Source organism: Lissotriton vulgaris, chromosome 7 (genome assembly GCF_964263255.1).
Source record: "Lissotriton vulgaris chromosome 7, aLisVul1.2, whole genome shotgun sequence".
In the NCBI taxonomy this organism is placed as follows: Eukaryota; Metazoa; Chordata; class Amphibia; order Caudata; family Salamandridae; genus Lissotriton; species Lissotriton vulgaris.
Window position 1 is genome coordinate 109,519,948 of NC_141695.1, and position 21,407 is coordinate 109,541,354.

Consider the following 21,407-nt stretch of genomic DNA (forward strand, 5'->3'; position numbering starts at 1 on the left):
CAGACAAGTCTACTTGAATAGGGATAGCAATAGTAGGCATGTCTGCTTTAGATATAACACGGTCCAGAATTAGCCCTTAGAGTGTGTTGTTTCAGTGCAGTGTTGGAAAAGATCATTTTCTTGGCGAAAAGTGCAAGCCTATTGGCAGAAAGAGCCCCAATGAAGATTAAAGTCTCCCTGGAAAATCTGTTACTTTGCGAGTATTGGTCGCGGATGAAGTCGGTGAGTTCCTCCGAAAAGAAGAGCAGTCACCAGGGGGTGATAAATGGCATGAAATATGAAGGAGAAGCAGGGTTGCACTTGAAGCTCCAGAGACAGGGATTCAAAGGTACAGAAGGAGCTGTTAGGAAAAGCCTTAAGTTGAAGGGAGTTTCTAAAGATGATTGCAACACCTCCCCCATCTTCGTCTGTTCTGTCATTTCTAAAGATTGAATAGTCAGTGGGTAACAGAGGAGCAAACATAGTATGCGACGTGTCGTGAACCAGGTCTCAGTGAGGAAGAGAATGTAAAGATTGTGGAGAATGATGGGGTCAGAAATTTCCAATTTGTGTTTAATTGCAGATCTGCAGTTGTGGAGCAAACAGCGCAACTCTGACGAGACTGTTTTGGTGACGGGGCGTTTGGACTTTTGGGGGTGATAGGGATATTGTTCTTGAAAGAGGATACTAGGGTAGAATAAGGTGGATGATTAGTTCGGATAGAAGAGATGGTCAGAATAGTGCACAGAATAGACTTACCTGGAGAGGAAAGTGAAAGAGGGGTGGCGTTAGAAGTCTTGTAACTAGCCAGTAAGTTAGCCATGTCTGCGGAAGACAGATTGTGATTGGCTTTTTGGGGTGCGGGAGCAAGGTACTCCTCGGGAGTTTGGGGAAGTGAGTATTTGCTAAGGGAATTGGGTTGTTTGGAAAGGTGGATATCTTAGTGCTTAAGAGTGAGATGGTAGCTTCAAGTTGGGAGATAAAGAAGATGAGAAATCCTAAATTGTTTTCAAGAGAGAGAAGGGCTGAGCACCGAATGTTAGGTGCTCTATGGATACAGGAGGGAGCGCAATTGGCGAGGGAGAGCAGGGAGAGCAGGGAGGGGTGCGGGGGGTATTGGGGTGCAAGACTAAAAGGTGGAGATAGATGGAGGTTGAGAGAGGTTGTTGGTCCATCTGAGGTGGAAAGAGTTATCCTTGCTGATGTTGAACAGAGGAGAAGAATTGAGATAACATTTAGGAGGAGACAGGTGAGGAACGAGGAGGGAGGTCGGAATGCAGGGAGAGGAAAGAGGGGAGTCATAGAATGGCAGGAGGCTTGGGGAGAATAGAGGAGAAGGGGCTGGAAAGGTCACATAGGCTAGAAGAGGTGAATGTATCAGGACAGGAACCAAGCAGGGTGGGGGGGGGATAGGGCTAGAGGGTAGTTGGTTCTGCTAGGTCCAGGGGAGGAAAATGGAAGGGATTACCAAGGGGGAATAAAGGGTTGAGCAGCATTACTGGAGGAATGGGAGGATGAAGAAAGATGAAAGGGGTTTGTGAAGAATTCAGGGTACAAGGAGAGGGGAAGAGCGGGTAGGGGAGAAGAGAAGGGGAAGGGGGAAAGTATGGGAAGTTAGCTGGGGGATCAGGTTGTAGGAAAGGTGGATTAAATAATGGGGTGGTGGGCAGGATTAGAGGGGAGGAGGTAACATTGGAATACAAAGAAGGTGCAGAGTGGAAAAAGAGGGTTAGCCAGAGTTATGGCTGATGTGTTGAGGGGAAGTTCTCATTGGGAGAGGGGAAGAATGGGAGATGAGGGAGCATGGGGAAGGGAAGTGTGGGGGGCAGAGGGTCGGCCTGTGCCTCCCGGGAGAGCTGCCTATTGGAGTATAAGGGGGTCAGGGGAGGAGATCGGGAGTAAAGGCAAGAGCTCGATGAAGAATCAAGGGATGAAGAATCAAGGGAGATCACAGTCGCAGGAGTGGGGATTTAGGGAGGGAAGAGGTGGTTGAAGAGAGAGAGACAAGTGTCTTTACCTTGAATCAAGACAGTACCATTGTTATATAGTGAAATAGTGAGTGAGCCATTAAAACAAGTAGAGGGGGACATTTTTAGCTGCTGCCCATGTGGGATAGATGAGGAGGAGATGACGTTGAAGGAGTTATAGAAGCTGGTGGACGGTGAAGGGATGTTGTGAGTGAAAAAAATTAAGTCGTTTTAGAGCCTCCCATAACAGCCATTATGGAATTGGTCAACAAAGGGGAAAATCGGGAAATTGTTCAATGGTGTTATGCTTCGATCATTTTGCTGAAGCTTTAGACAAATTATGGTGATAAAGGATTTCGAAACAGTTATGTCCAGACTTAACTCGAATGGTTGCTATGTTACGAAAATTAGGAGGGTGGTGGCACTATGGTAGTGACAGTGAAAAGAAGTAAAAGAAGAAGTATAAGAAGAAGAGGGCACGTACTCCGGTAATCAAATTAATTATTTGATTAATGTGAGGTCACAAGGCATCAAGGTTAGCAGAGTAGAAGTCTCTGGTCCAACCAAACATTTACTGCAGCATCAAGGTGGGATATTAGGCCCTCAGTAATGCAATTAGGGGACAAGGGTCACAGTTTGATCATGCCAACATTTTGGGTTTAGGCATAATTGAGAGAGTGAGGTAGGCGCTCAGTTGGAAGGGAAACAAAAAACTGTAGGGTTAGCAGGAAAAAGTAACTAGATTGTCCCGTATATCTAATGGCAAAATCATTTTTAGGTGGGTAGATGCTCAGAGGACGCCTGTCAGTAACACAGTTGCGAGGAAACGATCTTTGGCCGCCATTTTAGGTCCAGGCATTTATAATGCCCTGGTTGAGCATAAAATGAGAAGATAGTAGAGCGTCAGAGACGAGTGACCAAAGTGGGGAGGATGACCAAATTCATCCCACTCTTACAGAAGTAACAGGATGGGTTGAATGTCAATTTGTAGTTAGATCCCCAGTGCCCCCCCAAAAGTATCTTTCACATGAGAAGCCCCACAGCTGCCCCAACAACATCAAGGAGACGGTACAGGGACTCCGATGGTTTCCTTAAAGTCAAGAGTGCGCCTGGTGTCATTCAGAATGGACACAGGCTGGTCAAAGGTACATTTCATAACCGTTACAAGATGGCCACCCCTTTAGCCATAAACAATCTGGATGGCAGAGAGACAGCCCTCCTTTCGTTTCTAAGGCAGGCATGGAGATTTCGTTTTGCTGCAGTGCCCTCCTCGTGGGTGGAAGGGTAGAAGCACCCATACGATTGAGGGTGGTTGGACCCTCAAACCCCCCCCTCCCCGAGTGTCCCTCAAGTGAGAGACCACCAACTGTCCCCATCAACACCATCTGCTCACCTGGAGAATATTTTCACAGCTAGCCCCCTGCTCCAGGCTGGGAATTCAAAGTAAAAAAATGCCCCTGCCAGCTGGTTCCCAGCACCCTTATCAGCAGAGGGCCAGCAGGAAAACAAGGAGAGCTAACTCACTCGTCGAGCCTCCACCCAAACACAAGAGACGAGTCAGGTCCTTAGCAGCAGGCACATAAGCGGATGCGAGCAGCGTGCCCCCACTGATCTAGTCAAGATCTCTACCGAGAGCCAGCATCAGAATCGCTCTAAATGACGGCCTGGTCAAGAAGGCCAAGACTCAGCACTCTGGAGGCTGTGGGGGCACTCAGTCTGTCGAACGCGCCTCCACGCTCCTGTCAATGATGGCTAGAATAGGCAGAGAAGTAGATGCTGCTGCAGGGTGGGTGCGGACCAAATTTATGAGCGCTCTGTGCCAGGCCGCTCTCAGGCATGCAAGAAAAAATGAATTGATTATTCATCCTCTTGAATTGGGAGGAATTTTAGGGGCCTCTTAAATACAACCAACCTTTAGACAGCTCCACCCTAATCTTGGTTTAGGGTACTGTCTTCCTGTGGGGTCCTTCATTAAGCTGCATTTAAAGGGGCAGCTCAATTCTTAAACCCAGACCAGGCTTCTCAGTCACTTACAGCTTGTTTCCTGTACCCTAGCAGTCTGAATAACACCCTTCCGGCCACGTGACTGAAGCACGCAGCCACGGTCACGTGACAGAAGCACGCCGCCACAGGGGCCTGTTCATGGAGGCCCCTAGAGGCATACACTTATTGTTGCATCTGAATGGACACAGGAGGAACGTAGCAATGACTGGCTGTCAGAAAAAAATTGGGTTGCTGATGCAGTAGCCAATGTACTGGGGTGTTTTCACACCCTTTAAAGACATTGGCTGCTAAGTGTAGATAAGCACAAGCTGGAAACCTCTCTGTGCACTGGTTCCAGCTTCACCTCCCTGTCACCGTGTGACTTCAGCTCCTCGCCTGGTGACCGTGTGAAGAGAGACTAAATCATGACACACAGTGGCACCGTGTGAGTTGGCAAGTCTGGAAGTATCCAGAGCCGGAGGGTCGTCTAGGATCTGTTATGGCTGTAACTGAACAGGTTTTTCAACAATCATCAAAAATCACAGGCAATAGTAGATAATAGCGAAGATTAGATGAATGCCAGAACAGGTTTTTTGTTTATATTACTACAACTAGAACAGTACATTTGAAACTCAACAATACACTGACAAGTGGAGGACATCTAATAAATATTGAGATGAGATCTGTACACAGTAATTGGGAGGGGTGAGGGCAGAGAAAACTTCTAGGTTATCCATAGGCAGAAGCATCACAGGAGAGAAGGCCACTCCTGGACTTTCATACAACTTACCTTTTCTTCATTACTTTTAAACACAGCCAGACCTGAAGATCGGGAGGCACATGTATTATTGGCAAATGGCCAGCTTCCTTCATCTTCAGAGAAAAAGAAACACATGCCCTTGTACCGGAACCATCCAGCCTCACACTGGCGGTCTTCTGTGCTGTTCACATCAATTGCAGGGGCAGGTTTATTAGCCGCAGAGTTTCCTTATAGTAAAGTAAAAAGGGACATGTAAATATATAACTTAAAAATAAAAAATATTTGTATATTAAATATTAATATAACTTACTTTTTGATATTTTAAATATAGTACATAATAAAAAACGCTATATCACATTAATAATATTAGGCACATTTATAAAGCGCATGGTTACACTCGGCCAGTGTGTCCCTGCGCTGCAACTGCACAGATTGTCACATCCAACGTAGCCAGTCCTAACTAACATGGGGGGAAGAGATGTGTTTTTAAATTTTTCCTGAAGGTGCCCTCCCGGGCCTCCAACCGGAGACTCAAGGGAAGTTTGTTCCATTACTGGGCAGCCAGCAGGCGGAAGGAGCGCCACCCATTCATACTCTCTTAATAGCGGGAACGCACACCAAGCCTGTCCCACCTGATCTCAGTTGGCACGTTGGGACATAAGGGATGAGTATCTCCGACAGATAGGAAGGAGCCGTCCCCTGAATTATACAGTGGCATACGCACAGTGCCTTAAACAGGACTCTCTCTCTTATCGGCAGCCAGTGGAGAAGAGCAAGCGCTGCTTTCAAGGAGGCCCTCCTCGGGCGCATGAGAAACAGATGAGCTGCTGCATTCTGTACCCCCTGGAGTCTAAGCATACACTTTGTTGTTGCACTTAGGTATAGAATGTTGCCATAATCCAGGCGGAATGTCACCAGGGCATGAACCATGGACTATTAAACTTCATTTTGAAATAAATCTTTAATGGAAATAGAATTCAATTATTTTCTGACATCTATATTCAAAAATAAATTTCCACCTACAGAAAAAATATGTCATATTTTTTGACCGGTCAGCCTTTGAGTGTTCCTCTACCCAAATGTTGCCTTCCGCCTTCCTTTTTCTGAGATCATTTTTGCTAGTATTAGGACTCTGAGAACTTTACCAATGCTAACCAGTGCTTGTGCTCTCTCCACTAAAGCATGGCACTATTGGCTTATCACCAGCTGGCATTTTAATTCACTTAAAAGTCCCTAGTAAAGTGCAATGCATGTGCCCAGGGTCTGTAGATTAAATGCTACTAATGGGCCCGCAGCACTGATTATGCCACCTACTAAAGCAGCCCTTTAAACAGGTCTCAGACCTGCCACTGTGTATCTCAGTGTGTGCAGTCTTAAAACTTCCATGTCCACCTGGCAAAATCTTTTTTTAATACATACAAGTCACCCGTAGGGTAGCGGGATGTGGATTTTTTTTAATGTACTTGTCCAAGGGGCAACATGCTACAGAAATCTACTTGGCAAAACCGAAGGGGATGATGGACGGAGAGTTGAACATTGCAAACACTCACTCCCAGTCAACTGATCTGGGTTTAATCCATCATCATTCTTTAACTCACTCCGCCACCCCAGTTCAGACATAGCCATATGCAAATCAGTATGACCCTGTGCCTCATGGGAACAGTCCAGCCCGAACTGCCAAGCAAATGGCTCCCTGGACCGGAAACAAGCATTCTGGGACCCGTTTCAGGTTCATAACCCTCATCAGCCAGGCTATCTTGAATCCAGTACCAAAGTGAGTAAGAGACCCACGTCTGGGAATAACCTGCCAACTTAGGGCGAACAAAGCAAAGCCAAAGGGGACGATGGACGGAGTGCTGAATCTACTTGCCCTACAAAGACTTCAAATTGCCAAGCCTACTGCTTAAATCAATCAGATGACATTCCAAAGAAACTGCATATTACTTGTAGTGAAGATTATGGCACTATTGACGCTCGAGTGGGAAACCATTATTGGTTTTAAATTTAAATGATGTACATGTAAATGCAAACACAATATCACAATATATATTTTGCATTAGATATTGGCAAATAAAATACAGCAAGAAACATTTTAGACCCAAGCTGATCTCTACAAAACATCTGTGATGCAGCCCCAAGTCAGAGATGGACATAAATGAGATTCGTCAGTAGCCCTCAAGTAGAACAATGTTCTCTTCCGCAGTGCAAAGGATGGGTTTTCCAATTCATCAGTGAAGGGCAGGAGTCAGAACTTCCAAGAGACAGTTCCGCAGATTTAAGTCCAATGAACATCAAAGCATCGTCCCAAATGATGTGAAAGATTTTCCTTTGGGGGACTGTGACACTGCAGCACAGTGGTAATAAAGAACCCTCTTGGGCCTGGGCACATGGATGAGCAGGGAGTCATGGAGAGAAGCTCAGGGTTATGCCAACGGTAAGGCAGTCTTACCAACAGTCCTAAAGAGAGGGCAACTTTAAACATGGTGATGAGTCAGCAGGTTCTTCCACAAACCCCGATTTGTGTTACGAGTGCACAACCTCGATTTCCAAGTCTTCCCATAGGAAACAGTCGATTGAAAGTCTTGGAAGGCTTCAGTGGATTCCAGAACTGGATGTATGATGCAACAACGACACCATTGTTCACGAATGACACTATATATATTTAACCTATTAACCCACAATCCCTAAACCCTAAAATTAACATTGGCACCCAAAAACCCAAACCCCCCTAAAATTACCCTTACCAACCTAAAACTCCTACTCACCCTAAACCCTAAAATTACCCTTGCCAAGCAAGAGAAGGAGCAGGACACTTCAGACCCATCAAACTCCCCCCACAACTCAAGACAGTTCTCCAGAAACATTTTTAAGAAGCTCCTTTTCTTGGTCAGGTATGTTACAGGGCGCCATTTGGGGCTTGTCTGAGATATACAGCCCTCTAATTGCACACTATACATCATGTTTGTTAAGATGTAGCCTAGTTGCTAGATTAGTAGAGATCAAACGAGGGCACCAAATTTCTAATGCAGATCCACTTACCTAAAATGTGTGATCTTGGTCAAATATTCTATTTTCATGGAACTCTATTCATTTACCTGTCAAAACTGCTTGAACTTGGCTAAAGGCCAACTATGTGTTATTCTAAATTGCTTAACGTTTACACAGGTACTTAAGAACACAACCCCATGTTTAAAACCGTATTTAAATGGTTTTCTGGAGGCCTAAAGTTACCCAGTTTAAACCACTGCGAGGATCGGGCAGGCGCCTATCCTGCAATATGAACAGCCATGATGTAGCAGATATTGACACAGCTGTCAGTTGCTGTCCTGCCTCTGCAAAGGCATGCTTGGCACTGCATTGAAACCCTTACAAAGTCATTAAATGTGTTGAATACATGGCATTTACTGGAAATACACTATCAGAAAACTGCCTGCAGGCAAACCTGTAAAGGTGTGTGCTGCCTTTTCCTGTTTCCTTTAGCAACCCTTTTGTTTATACTTGCTGCTGAAGTGAGAAGGACTGCAGAATAATTTGTTTGCACAAAGCCACTGATTTTCTGCTGATTACACTCACTGCACATAAAACCTAAGCAGGCAGGAAGCACAAGATGGTAATGGGAGCACAGCGCTTGCTTCAGGCTTCGTCTCAGATATAATGCCCACGGAAAGCAAAAGGTAACGGAAACGCCCACTACGAGCAGACATGTGCAGACTGCAAGAGGCCCAGAGAGCAAAGGGCCAGTGATAGGCCCTACGGGTAGGCAGATATATGAAGATTCTACAAGTAAGCCTGGGCGGAGATCGCAGAGTTCCGCCTGTAAAAAAAAAACTTCTGCCCCGCTACGCAGAGCTCCGTAAGTGGCGGAGTGGGTTAGAAAAAATGCAGTTTGCAGTGATTTTCAGTGCCAGGTGTTTGTCTGCACTGTGCAATCATTGCGAACAGCACCATGTGCAGCGCAAGCAGGCGCCGCTTCCTTTCTGCCACTAGAGGAGATTTTTACTCAAGCGGCAGCTTTCTGAACGCAAACGCACAGTTTCTCAATGCGAGCGATTACGAGCATATGTGACCACTTGCAATGAGAAATCTGACCGCCCGTGTTGAGAAATCTCGCTGGGAGGCTGATTTTCCACCCTCGTGCTCGCCAACTTGATGTTGACCATCGCGAATGAGCAAAAATCTCGCCAGGAGGTGGATTTTGCTTGCTCGTGCTCGCCAACTTGATGTTGACGAACGCGAGCGAGGAAAAAAACTCTGCTCTCCATTTTGTGGGAACTCCACGAGCTCCACGTAATGCGGAGTGCAGAAAACTCTTCAAACTCCGCGAGCGGAGTGGAGTTCACCGCCCAGACTTATCTACAAGGCCCAGAGGGAGCAAGAACCAGAGACAAGGCCCAGGATAATGCACGAGGCACAAGGGGGAAGCAAAGGTAATCGGGCAGAAAACCTAGGGAAAGAACTAAGCGGGCCTCTAAAACACACACACGCCTCTTACCTGGCAGTCTGATGGGAGCTGTGCTGCCGGGCTCCATGATGTGCTTCTCGACCTCTGAAGAAAGGCAGCTCCCATTATTCTCCATTTCTCATGTAGCAGCCTAGATCCCGTCCTGAGTCCCACCCTCTGTCTGGGTTTACCAATCAGAAGCAACGTTTTAACTGGGGGCGGATTCATGGTTGATTCAGCCAGTCTCAATAGGGGCTACATTCAGGGGGCTTTAGGTGAATCATAGGACATTTAACATTTCAGTTATTGAAGGCATCTGAGCTTTGGATGTCCTGGTTAACTGCTAGCTCAAAGGAGCAGTAGCTCGGTCTCTAGTTTAACTATTATCAAGTCTGCTTGTTCTTTGGATAAAATATACATTTGAACTTCTTGCCCTGAAAACAAATCTAGATGTTTCGGGCATTGGGTGATCCAAATTCCCTAATCCTGGGGTAGGCCCAGTGCAACCCAGAGGGCAGAGTGCAATGTATTTAAAATGTTGGACATGTACTTTTTAGTTTTACTTGTCCTGGTAGTGATAATCTCTGAAATTCACTTTTCACTACTGCAAGATCTAGCTCTCCCATAAGATAACATTGGAGTTGCCTTATTACACCTTTAAAGTATAATTTGTATGGCTTCTTTGGAGTCACAATTTAAAATCCTAACTTATGGGAGGTCAGATTTTAAATTGCAATTCTGACAACGCCACTTTTAGAAAGTTGGCATTTTTTCCTGCCTTAACCATTTAGTGTCTGCTGCCCATCTCTGGTTGCATGACTGGGTGTAGTTGGCAGTTGGGCTCTGAGTATTCCCACTAGACCGCCACATACAATGGGAGCTTAGGTGCGACTTGATGGGCAATCCTGGGTGGGAGAAGAGCTGGGCACAGCCTTACTTACACCTGAATGGGCTGTGCCCTGTCACCACTAAACAAAGGGCTACATACCCCATGTAGTTAGTCTGGAGGCAGGGCAGGGAGGAAAGGACATCTGTGCACGTTTAAAGGCATGTCTTTGAAGTTTCCCTCACTTCAAAGGCACCACTGGGTACAAGTACTGGACCTCAGATGCCACCACTTCATTATACTTCTGGGCCTGAGGATACTCTGCTAGGAAGAAGGACCACTATGCAGATGAAGGGCTGCCACTCTGCTGGACTACACACTGCGGTACCCCTGCTTTGCTGTGCTGGCCTGCTGCCCTCTTGCATGTGTGAGAAGTACTGGACATACAAGTCTCTTGAACCCCGAACCCAGAGTGAGTACATGGGCTTCTTGGCTGGCCTCCTGTTCGAAAGACTCAGGAAATAAAAAAAGTCTAACTAAACTGCTTCTGCACCTGGGCTCTGCCACATGTGGGTCTACCCTGCCAAGTGGTGCCACCCTAGTCCTGGATCCTTGGAAGTAGGCCTAAGATGCTTGCCAGCGAACTGACACATCGCCTCTGCTGATTGGTGCATCCTCAAGCGGAATCGTTGCATCTCCTCTACGGATCGGAGCATCCAAGCAGAACCGCCACACTGCTGCTACTGCATGGAGAAGACCCATCGCAAAAGACTCACATCACAGCAGCACCTAAAAAGTGCAATTTGGCAAATGGTCTTGGAGGACATTGGGGTCCATGTCTTTCAGCAGAGTGGTAATCTGACCATATTTGAGAAGGGAGAATGCCATTGATGAGTATGAAGTAGATGGTCCTGAGGATATAAAGACAATGTGTCCTGCATGGAAATGATCAGGTTTTCCAGGATGAGATGGTCTCTGTGTCTAAAGGCTTAAGTGGATGTGATGATTTGTAGGAAGGAAGCCATGTCCAGTTTTTTAAATGTTGCCCAATCTGAGACATGGTTCAGACCCTCAGAAATCTGAAGGACAGATCCTGTTTAATGATCAACACATAGTTTATGGTTTTGATTGGTTTCTGTGAAAAACTGCTGTATTGATGGTCAAGCTCAGTGTTGTGAAGATGGTCATGTAGGCAGCAGGACACTTCTTAGTAGTTACAGGATAGATTCATTAAGTTACAGCAGACCAACACACCTCGCCAGCTGACCAGACCATCAACTGACAAGTGTGGAACATTCAAGTACAACATATAATGTACACAGGCATTCTGGGAGGCTTAGTAGGTAGGAACAAAGAGGAAGGTGTAACAACAGCAGGTGGCCATGTTGGGAGGAGAACCAGTTTACCACACTCAGGCTTGATGGTATTTGTGAACTGGGAGTTTCACGTTTCCAGTTTTTCCTTTGTGGGTTAATGTTGATAGATGGTATTTGTTGATATTCTAGGGGAAGCTGAAATCACCATAAAAAGGGTTAGTGGATAACTGCTTAGCCATATAATTAGTAAGATAACTGCAGTGCCTAAGGAAGAGGAGTTATTACATGGTGGCGGAAGATGGTTTGATATTTTTCTATGGTTTGGTCTATTGATGATGTATGGGTGCTTGACAGATTAATGTTATAAGACTAGACTGTACAGGGCCATAATTTCCTGTGAATTATATACATTTGTGCAGAGTCTGTCTTTATGTATGATGGCAAAGCCTTCAGGAACTCAGATACTGTAAGGCAGATGATGTTGGGGGGAGGGTGTCATGTTTTTGTGATGAACAGGAGGCCTAAGGAGCAAGATGTGATAAGGTCCATAACTTCTCATGCACGTGAAAACTATACAAATTGTTAGACCCCGTTTAGGGGACCAAAGGGCAGACTGGTCCTACTGTGAACCAACCATGGTACTTGATATTGTTTGCGACCCATGTCCAGAGGTATATCCTAATAGTCTGTACAAAGTAGGCAAGTACAACAATTTACACACTCGACTCTTGGTAGCAAAGGAGAGGAGGCACGAGTTCTTGTCTCCACACTACAGCCCTGAACCTAAGACAAAATAACATTGGGAAGCCCAGAGGGATTTTGTTTTATGTAAAATAAAATACACTAATCTCACAGAAGAGCTGAATACTGCCCATTACAAAAGTAATGCAATACAGGGGTGTAAGCAAGGATGTGTTCAGTGAGACATCCCCCCATTCCAGATATTCTTTTTTCCAGCTATGGTCACGATCTCATGGTTACATTCCCAACACATCACAGGCATTGATTAGGCACACGTCCAGAGGAGTCGAATACTCACAGGTCAACTCATTTCAATGTCTTATTCTAGTGTTTCTCAGCAAAATGATTCAAATTACACAACAGACTTGTCTGAGCATACTAGCCTCTTGTCTCAGGTGTAGGCCAAGGCGTGGGTTTATCTTCTGGTTATTATTGCTGCTCTAGTGGTGTGGTTTGCACTCCCACCCTCAGAAAGGTGCTACCTCTTCTATTGGGGTTGTGGGAACATCCTCAAATCGAAAGAGTAATTGCAGGATGAAGTCCGCATGGTGAACCTGTGCTGCAAGACTCGCCTGCAGCGAACAAGTGCTCCAATTCAGCTGTGACAGCCTCGAGGTAGAGTCATCCATGGTGGTGGTGTTGCATCCTTTGGGCCTGGTAGGGTTACCCAACTTCAGCAGCGATGCAGCTTCTCTTCCCATCATCAGCAGCACCAGTCTCTCGAGTCCAAGGTGGGTTGCCAGCGACACAGTGTTAGTTTATCTTGAAAAGTTTTAAGTCTTAATGTAGCTCACAGAGGAGCCAATGAGACAGGAGGAACCACTTAACTGCATGGGTCACTGCTGGTTTTGTTCTGTATGGTAGTCTGGTGCTCCTCACACTGAAAACACACTGACATTCTCCTGTTTTATAGTCTCTCCTCCTGCAAAGCCAGGTATGCTCCTTCCTTCTCTCAGCAAGCAGGATTCTAGGATCTTCAGGAAAACCTGTGGGTCCTCCAATTAAACCTAGGTGATGTCCCCTCACATCTGGGACACTGACCGTCAGGCAGATTTAAATGCAGGTTGACAGAAGCTCTTCAACTTCTTGGCAAACCAATATCTTTATTAGCCAAGAAGACTTTGGAACTGGAGTAAAGTGAAAAGCTTAGGATCCCACTTTATACACACTTTTCAGCCCAAGGATGTGGATGCTTTACCTAAGGCTTCAGAATAGGGTTGGGATGTTCTCTTTAAAATGTTTTTTTTTTAATGTTCCACAGACTGAGCCTTTGGATAAAGTCGTGGCTCCCACAGAAAGTAGCAATCGGGCTGGCTCCAAGCAGAAGTACATAAAACATGGGTACAATAAAGGGACAGTTCTCTGCACCTCGCCATCATCCGCCTTTCTGAAGTGGTAATCAGAAAGCCCCTGAGCCTCACTGCTTCAGGGGCTGTGCTGTGGACATCGCGCACCCCTTGTCATCTTGTAATCCCCCTGCCTGCCGCCGCCAGAGCGCCCCACGCTGAGCGTTCCCTCCCCCTCTGACGGGCAGGTCACGAGGGCGGGGACGGGCGTGGCTACCACCTTTGGCCGCTCTCTGGTTCGCGGTGCAGCTCCTCTGTCCCTCCACCCCCTGCCACGCCCCTGCTACTACCGGTCCCCTACTTATGGCACTTCTATCCCGGCCGCGCAGCGGGCGCGACGAAGGCGTGCCGAAGTTGCGCCTAAGTTAAGCCCGTCTGCGCCCGTCCGCGACGGGCCGGGACCAGGGGCCACACCCCCTGCATCATCATTGGCATACACACCTGCACAACTCCTCGCCTGCACTGCTAATGTGCCCCTTCCCCATTCCCTCATGCAGCACCTTGTTGCACTAGATATCTATGTCCCCCACTCAGGCTGTGTCATTTCTCCTCGCTCCACACTTCCCTTGCCCTCTCAGGACACCAGACTTCCTCCCATTAGATCCTCATCACCACCTCACACTGCTTCTGCCTATCTCCTCAACACTCGCTCGGCAGGCAAGCACCAACTTGACCTGTTCAACCTTCTAACCACTGACTCCCCTGATATTCTGTTTTTAACGGAAACTTGGTTCTCTGAGGCTTCTCTCCCCGACATTCTAGCCATCCTCGCCGACTCTTATTATGCCCTCCGGGCTGACCGCCCCGACGGCAAGACCGGGGGGGGTGTCGCCATAATTGCTCGTTCCACTCTTCAATTCCAGCTTCTCTCCCAACCATCTATAGCTGGGGTGGACTTTCTGGTCGCCCGTTCCACTAATCTTTCCGTGCCTCTTACTGTCGTCCTTGTCTATCGCCCTCCCCTGAGCATGCCTCTGTTTGTGGCCTCCCTGCAGGAACTCCTCGCTACGCTCGTAGTCAACAACTCTTCTGTTCTCCTGCTAGGTGACTTTAATTACTGGCCTGGCGACCCCAGGGAGGACTTAGCGTCCAAGGACTTCACGGCCACTCTCTTATGTCTCAACCTCAAGTCCCATGTAATGATCCCTACTCACAATCTTGGACATATTCTGGACCAAGTCTGGTCATCCCAGGACATAGTTTCCCCCCCCAGCATCCTCCCTTGTACCTGGTCCGACCATTCCCTCATTTCCTTCACCATCAACATTGGTTCCCCTCACAAACCCCCTCGTCCCAAGAATGTTTTTTCACGTAGCTGGAATCGCGCTGACTTGCTTTCCCTTTCTCATTCCCTTGCTTCTTCCCCTCCCGATCTTAATGGCATTTCCCTTGACTCACAGGCCGCTGCAGTTGGCAACTGGTTATCTTCCGCTTGCGATCTAGTAACCCCTCTCAAGTTAGTTAAGTCCATTCGTCCTCACGAGGCTCACCGTTGGTTTAACTCTGAACTTAAGGCCCTCAAATTGGAACTTAGACGCTCTGAGCGCCTTTGGCGCCGTAGCTACTGCCCCGACCTCAAGGCCAAACACAAATCTCTTCTTAGAGAGTACAAGAAAGCCATTCTGGCGACAAAGACCAAGTATTTCTCCGAACAAGTAATCCTTTCAGCCAATAAATCTAAAGAGATCTTCTCCTTGGTCAACAATTTGGCCACCTCTGATCGTGCTTGTCCTAACTTTATTCCCTCCCAGGCCCTCTGCTCCTCTCTAAACGACTTCTTCATCGGGAAGATCGTTAAACTTAAATCCAACATTTCTATCATTCCTTTTACTCCACTTCCTCCTGTCCCCTCTGTGTCTAAATCTTTCTTTTCCTCTTTCCCGCCCCTCTCCCTGGATTCCTTCTTAGCTCTGCTTACAAAAATCAAGTCTGGCTCTCCCACTGATTGTGCCCCTGCTCGCATTCTTAAAACTCTCTTTTCTTCCTGCCCTGCTATCCCTCTTTCCCTCCTCAATGCTTCTCTTTCTACTGAACTGGTTCCCTCTTCATTTAAATCTGCCATTGTTTCCCCCATTCTTAAAAAACCTGGTCTTGATTCTTCTCTCCCTTCTAACTTCAGGCCCATCTCTCTTCTTCCCTATCTTGCCAAAATTCTGGAATCCTACGTCACCTTCTGTCTCTCTACTTGTGTCGAACAGAACCAACTCCTTGCTTCTCACCAAGCAGGTTTCCGCTCGGGTCATTCGACCGAATCTGTGGTGCTCGCCGTTCTCGACGAGCTGAAAGCCAAGGCTGACACCAACTCTCCCCAAGCTTTGGTTCTCCTCGACCTGTCCGCTGCGTTTGACACGGTCGACCATAACATTCTTTTAGACCGTGTCAGCGCAGCGGGCATACGAGGCCCCGCCCTTTCTTGGATCACGTCCTTTTGAACAGGACGTTCACAAGCTGTCCACCTCCCCGGCTTCTCTGCTCTTCCCCTCCCGGTGCCCTGTGGGGTTCCCCAAGGTTCCTCCCTCTCTCCTCTTCTTTTCAATCTTTACATTCATCCACTTATTTCTTCTCTTCTTGAGCTGGGGGTCTCTGTGTATAACTACGCAGATGACCTCCAGCTCGTCTTTGATCTTTCCTCTCCTTCTCACTCCCTATCTTTTTTTCGCTCCACCATGGTCTTTATCTCTGGGTGGATGAGCGCCAATCACCTCAAGCTCAATCCAGATAAGACTGAGCTTGTCCTGACTGGCGGCTCATCCAGCCCCTGGTCTTCTGCCTTTTGGCCCCCTACTCTTGGCCCCCCTCCCACCCCGGTTCCCTCCGTTAAGACATTGGGCATTAAGGTCAGCCAGGGCCTGTCCATGCATGGTCAGGTCAGTGCCGTAGTGTCCTCCTGCTTCCTCTCCCTTCGGCTGATCCGGAAAATTTCTCGCTTCTTTTCTCTTGACTCCCTTAAAATCATCATTTCTGCCCTTATCACTTCCCGCCTTGATTATGGTAATAGCTTGTTCGCAGGTATCCCTGCCTACGAAACCCGCTGCCTTCAAGCAATCCAAAATCAGGCTGCCCGCCTCATCTTTCACTTGCCCAAAACCCATCACATCACTCCTGTCCTCAAATCCCTCCACTGGTTACCCATCCTGCAGAGATCCTTGTTCAAACTAGGTTGCCTTGTTTATCGGGCCCTTGATCACTCTGCACCGGCTTTCATCAATTCTCTGATTTCCCTCCACACCCCTATCCGCACTCTCCGTTCATCTTCCTCTGCCCTCCTCACTGTTCCCCGTTTCCACAAAACTCGCACTGGTGGAACTAGATTCTCTGTTCTTGCACCCCGGTTTTGGAATTCCCTTCCTCTCTCTATGCGCTCTATCCCTATCTTTTCACACTTCCGTAAAGCGCTCAAAACTTTTCTGTTTGCCCTGGCCTACCCCCGCTAAACCTCCTGGCCCTGTCTGTTCTGTTCCCTAGAGCTCTCAGCGCCAGGAAGCCGTTTTGGCCATTGTGCGCTCTACAAATAATTTCATTCATTCATTCATTCACCGGCAAAAGGGCACGCCCTGGCTCAAAACATTCTCATTATCCACAAAAGAAACTGAAGTCCAGCACCTCAGCCATACCATCTACCAGTTGGCAGCGCTACTGAAGCATGAATCCACTACTTCTTGCTAACAAGGTCCACATATCAAAGGGATTCCTTGTCTGGGGGACCATTTACAAGTCACAGCATTCGAGGCAAAGTACTTGCACTGTCTGGGGAAGCAGTCCTCGTCCTCCTGCTGGTGCCATGCTAAACGGGGAGCACCAAGAACTGGACCCCAATGGCCACAGTATTCAGACTCAACACACAGCCTTACTAACAAACACATGCTACATATTTAGTTGACATGCACGCTATTGGCACGCACCAGAGATGTCAGCGCAAGGTTCGGGGTTTCATATATCCTCACATAATTTTACACAACAGTAGAGTTGCTTCTCCTTAACAAAGAGAAAAAGGTATGAAGCGGCTGGAGATTCACAAACATGTACTCTGCAACCACTTTATGTGATGCAATCAAGGCATGAACAGTAGTCCAATGTACATCAGACGGACATGCTCTGTGCCCACCTCCAGGTCACAGACAGGTTCTGCACTTTGTAATGCCATGGACAGGCATAGGACTGTGTGTGCTGGCTATGTTAGCATGACACTAGGACCAAATATAAACGTCTGCATGCCAATTTCACATGCAGTCAGGCACTCTGGCATTGGTCCAAACCAGCTTACAATACATCAGGTATATCTGTCCCTGCACAAACGGACAATGGTGCCAGGCTGTGACGAATGGGCTTGGCACTACCCTTGTGTTAATCAAAGCAGATGCAGAGTACTGAACTGTGGATCTGTCTTTTACAGTTATTAATAAGGTGGAAGTCTGCGCTCAAAACAGAATGATAGACAGATTCAAGTAAGTTGTGTAGTGTTTGGCCTTTCTTAGGAAAGCCCAAAGTGATCAATGACTTAATCTCAGTTGTTGGCAATCACTGGGAGGCAATTTGAAGTCCATTCTTTTTCACACAGTACCATTCCAGACATATAGACTAGCCATATACCGTGGGCATGCCCTATTTGGAACAGCCCAGACCTAACAGAGGACTAAAAGATGGACTGGAATAAGACCTGAGTGATGCCAGGGAGGGGAGGCTTTCTGCCAGCATCAGGTGGACTATGGTCATAACCCAGGGAGTATGCTAATTGTTGTTGAAAATTATTCTGTAGAGTGCCCGTTGTCCTCAGTCTCAGGGTATACTCAAGAAACCTTCTGTGTGGAACTATTGAAGCTGGAGTACATGAGGTTGCACGTCTTGGCGTACATGATGGTACCGATAAGACTGATGTTACGTTACAAGTTTAGCTCATCTGAGTAAATTCAAGCCCTACAAGTCCTAGGACTTAAGAGTCCAATTTAACATCGCCATCTAAATGTGCCCGTTGATGCCATGGTCTACACTGCTATACTCGATGGCTTAGAGGCCGCAATACTCGATTGAACTTGGACTGTTGGCAGGGCCACTGGAATTATGCGTCACAGGAGGGCCAAATTACGTGGCAGGGTTGAGCAAATTACGCAGCAAGAAATAGCAAATTATGCGGGGTAATGGGGTGCATTTTGTGATCGTATTTCATTGTTTTGTCATTTTTGCACCTGTTAACACTGTCTGGGCATTGATTTCACCTCATTAGCACCAGTTTCACACACAGATATAGAAATAAGCAGCAGAAAGGTGATCAGTCAACCTTCGCAAAGGGCCTTCCACCACGCAACAATATGTGCAGCTGCATTTTTTGTAACTTTTAAACCATCTGAGCGAGAAACACATTTTTTTTGTTAAAACCTGCTAATTCTGCAGCCAAATGCGGGCAATCTATAATTAGGCGAGAAACATTGTGGCAACACAATTGCATAATTCCAGTGGCCCAACTACTGGCAATCACTGATAGATATGTGTTACAGCAAACAAATGATGGACGGAATGCTGGCAATGCAAACATTCTCCGGCAAGTCAAAAGATCTGGGTTAAATCCATTGTTCTTTTGCCCAATACGCCACCCCAGTTTGGACCCAGCCATATGCAAATCAGTCTTGGCCCTGTGCTCCATGGGAACAGTCCAGACCGAACTGCCAGGCCAGGTCTTCCCTGGACCGGAAACAAGCATCCTGGGACCGGTTTCAGGGTATGTCACCCTTCTTCAGCCAGGCTAGCTTGAATCCAGTGGCACAGTGAGCAAGGGATATCACTGATACATAACCTCTTAATCTAGAGGACGTTGGATTTCTACAGACGACTATGTAAAGCATGCTTCTCCTGCGAAACTCTCCTGTGTGCAGTTCTGCCTAGCAAATAAGAACTTTCTTTATTGAATGTATACATGTACACCAAACAAGAAAACCATATATTTAAGATGAACATTTATTTATTTTCAGAACTCATTAGCAGATGCTTTGGAGAGAAATTGTTGAATTTCCAAAATATATTTCGAGCTGATATTAATAGCCCAATTATAACGCGGTGTAGAGGGTTATTAGTAAAATTATTGCCTTGGTACTAAGTGCTCTGCAGGTATAGCTGTGATGACTACCCACGTAGAAGCAATTACACCTATAAAGCCTTTTTAGGTCGAGCCTGGGCAGCGCATGCACTGCTGTGCAAGGCTTGCAGTATTCAGGTAGGGACTTGAAGCTCCACCCATGTTACGTCCATCCTTTCTATTGGCTCCTTTTACGGTCCTTTCTAAATCATTGCTTTTCATTCATGAATAGGATTATTAGTCTCTCCTTTGTACCGCTTTGTCTGCATTTGTAACTTCCCATAAGGACTGGACAAGGCTTAGAATGGCCTTGCTGTGGCAATGAGAATGAAACACATTTGTTTTGTGCTGCGAGTTGAAAGTGCTACTGAATATTTTGAAAACAAATAAATGCAGAATTATATGCGCTAGAATTTAAACTCCTATCCTGGAGTGGATGAAGGGGCCATTATCCACTGTGGAGCTCTGGTCATTCTCTAGATTTTCCTGCATTGCCTTTCATGTATTTCAGGGCAGACACGGACTATAGTTGTTGTGCATTCCCCGCAGCACCCCCGCCCCTTTGAAGATCTTGCATACATGCACAACTTGACCCTGTCTCCCGCACGCACTGTTCCTTCTTCAGGGCTGCGGCGCTGCTTCTGAGCTTCAAGGCTTTGGAACAAGCAGGCTTCAAAGATTTCATTTCATAAACTGATAGCGACTTACTTGAAGGGATCACAATTGCAATGACGAGGATGAGGATGACCAAAAACACCACAACAGCAGCAGCAGCAAACAACCGCCAATGATCTCTGAAACGTGTTAGCAACTGGTGGAAAACTGGGTCAACTGAAATAAAATGAAAGAAAAAACAAATTAATGAGTTTACCTTTAAGGTGATTCCTTAACTTTTAGCTGCGACGCTGCTCCTATGAGTTTTTTTGGGGGGCGTGGGGGTGCCTAGACACAACTTTAGGTGCAGCACCATCAAGTAGTAACAAATACCACACACACAGATGTGCACATGCACCACCAGAGTGCACTTAAGTGCTAGAAACAGTGGGTAAGTATGTTACCAATGTTTTTCCTTCTATTCTTTTTTCATTTTGTTATCATCCATTTGTGTTTAAGTCAAGTCATCAGGTTACAAAATAACCAGTAGGACCTTTGCGTTGCACCAATAAGAACCATCCTTTCCTGTGAGGTGCATCACAGCGAAAGGATTTCTAGATCAGTTTAACATACCCACGCTTTCTAGGGGCATACATTTTGTTCTATTAGAGATATATATATATGCAAGTATATGGCTATCACCTTTAAGTAGTGGCATGTATTCTTTTTATTTAGAGGCATTATTGCAATAAAAAGAAAAATAAGGAAATTAGCTTAAGTTAACGTGCAACTCCGGAAAACCTTTTAAAAATCTCATTTCTACATCCTGCAGGAAACCGAAGCTTGGCGGTGCTAGTGGGGATTTCTTCCCACCTGACCCACGGCGAAGCATTTTATCTGGGCCTTACTTACTACAGCAGAGCTCCAGACTGCACACAATGCCTCTGCCCACTTGTTGCTCTGCTCAGCTGGCACGTCTCAGGTGTGGCGGCCATCATACCACTGAAGTCGTTTTTAGTCTGAAAGGGTATCCCTTTTAACTTAGAGCCTCCTCCATGACTTTTCTGAAAGTAGAGAAGCTCTATGCGCGAGACAGAATCCTGGCGCAGCTCGTGGTACTCCTGGAATCGCAAGCCGAAGATGAGTCGAGCCTTCAACTGGCTTCTACTCCCCATCTTCTATCCTCAATCAGCACATCTCTCGCCTCCATTCCACACCAGTCCTGTAGGTGGTGCTGTGTACCCACTGCGTCGTGTTCCGTTTGAAAATGATTTGATAGTAGAGGCAACGCAGAGTGCAGTGAAAGTACTCAGACAGATCTTATACTAATGATTTTTCTTGTAGCACTTTGGCAGCACTCTACCGGTCGTGAGGACCAATGATGCTG

At 46.7% G+C, this 21,407-nt stretch overlaps 1 protein-coding gene across 1 annotated transcript in view; it reads right to left on the reverse strand.

Annotated features, from left to right (window-relative positions):
- The window catches only part of LOC147700931 (C-type lectin domain family 2 member B-like), a 51,830-nt gene extending 30,635 nt beyond the window's left edge, over positions 1-21,195 (reverse strand). Inside the window, exons 1-3 of the mRNA XM_086929271.1 lie at positions 21,021-21,195; positions 20,135-20,257; positions 4,720-4,916 (exon numbers count right to left, since the gene is read on the reverse strand). Coding sequence (XP_086785397.1) covers positions 4,720-4,916; positions 20,135-20,257; positions 21,021-21,195 — 495 coding nt within the window. The remainder of the gene's footprint in view (positions 1-4,719; positions 4,917-20,134; positions 20,258-21,020) is intronic.
- Positions 21,196-21,407: the final 212 nt, after the last annotated feature.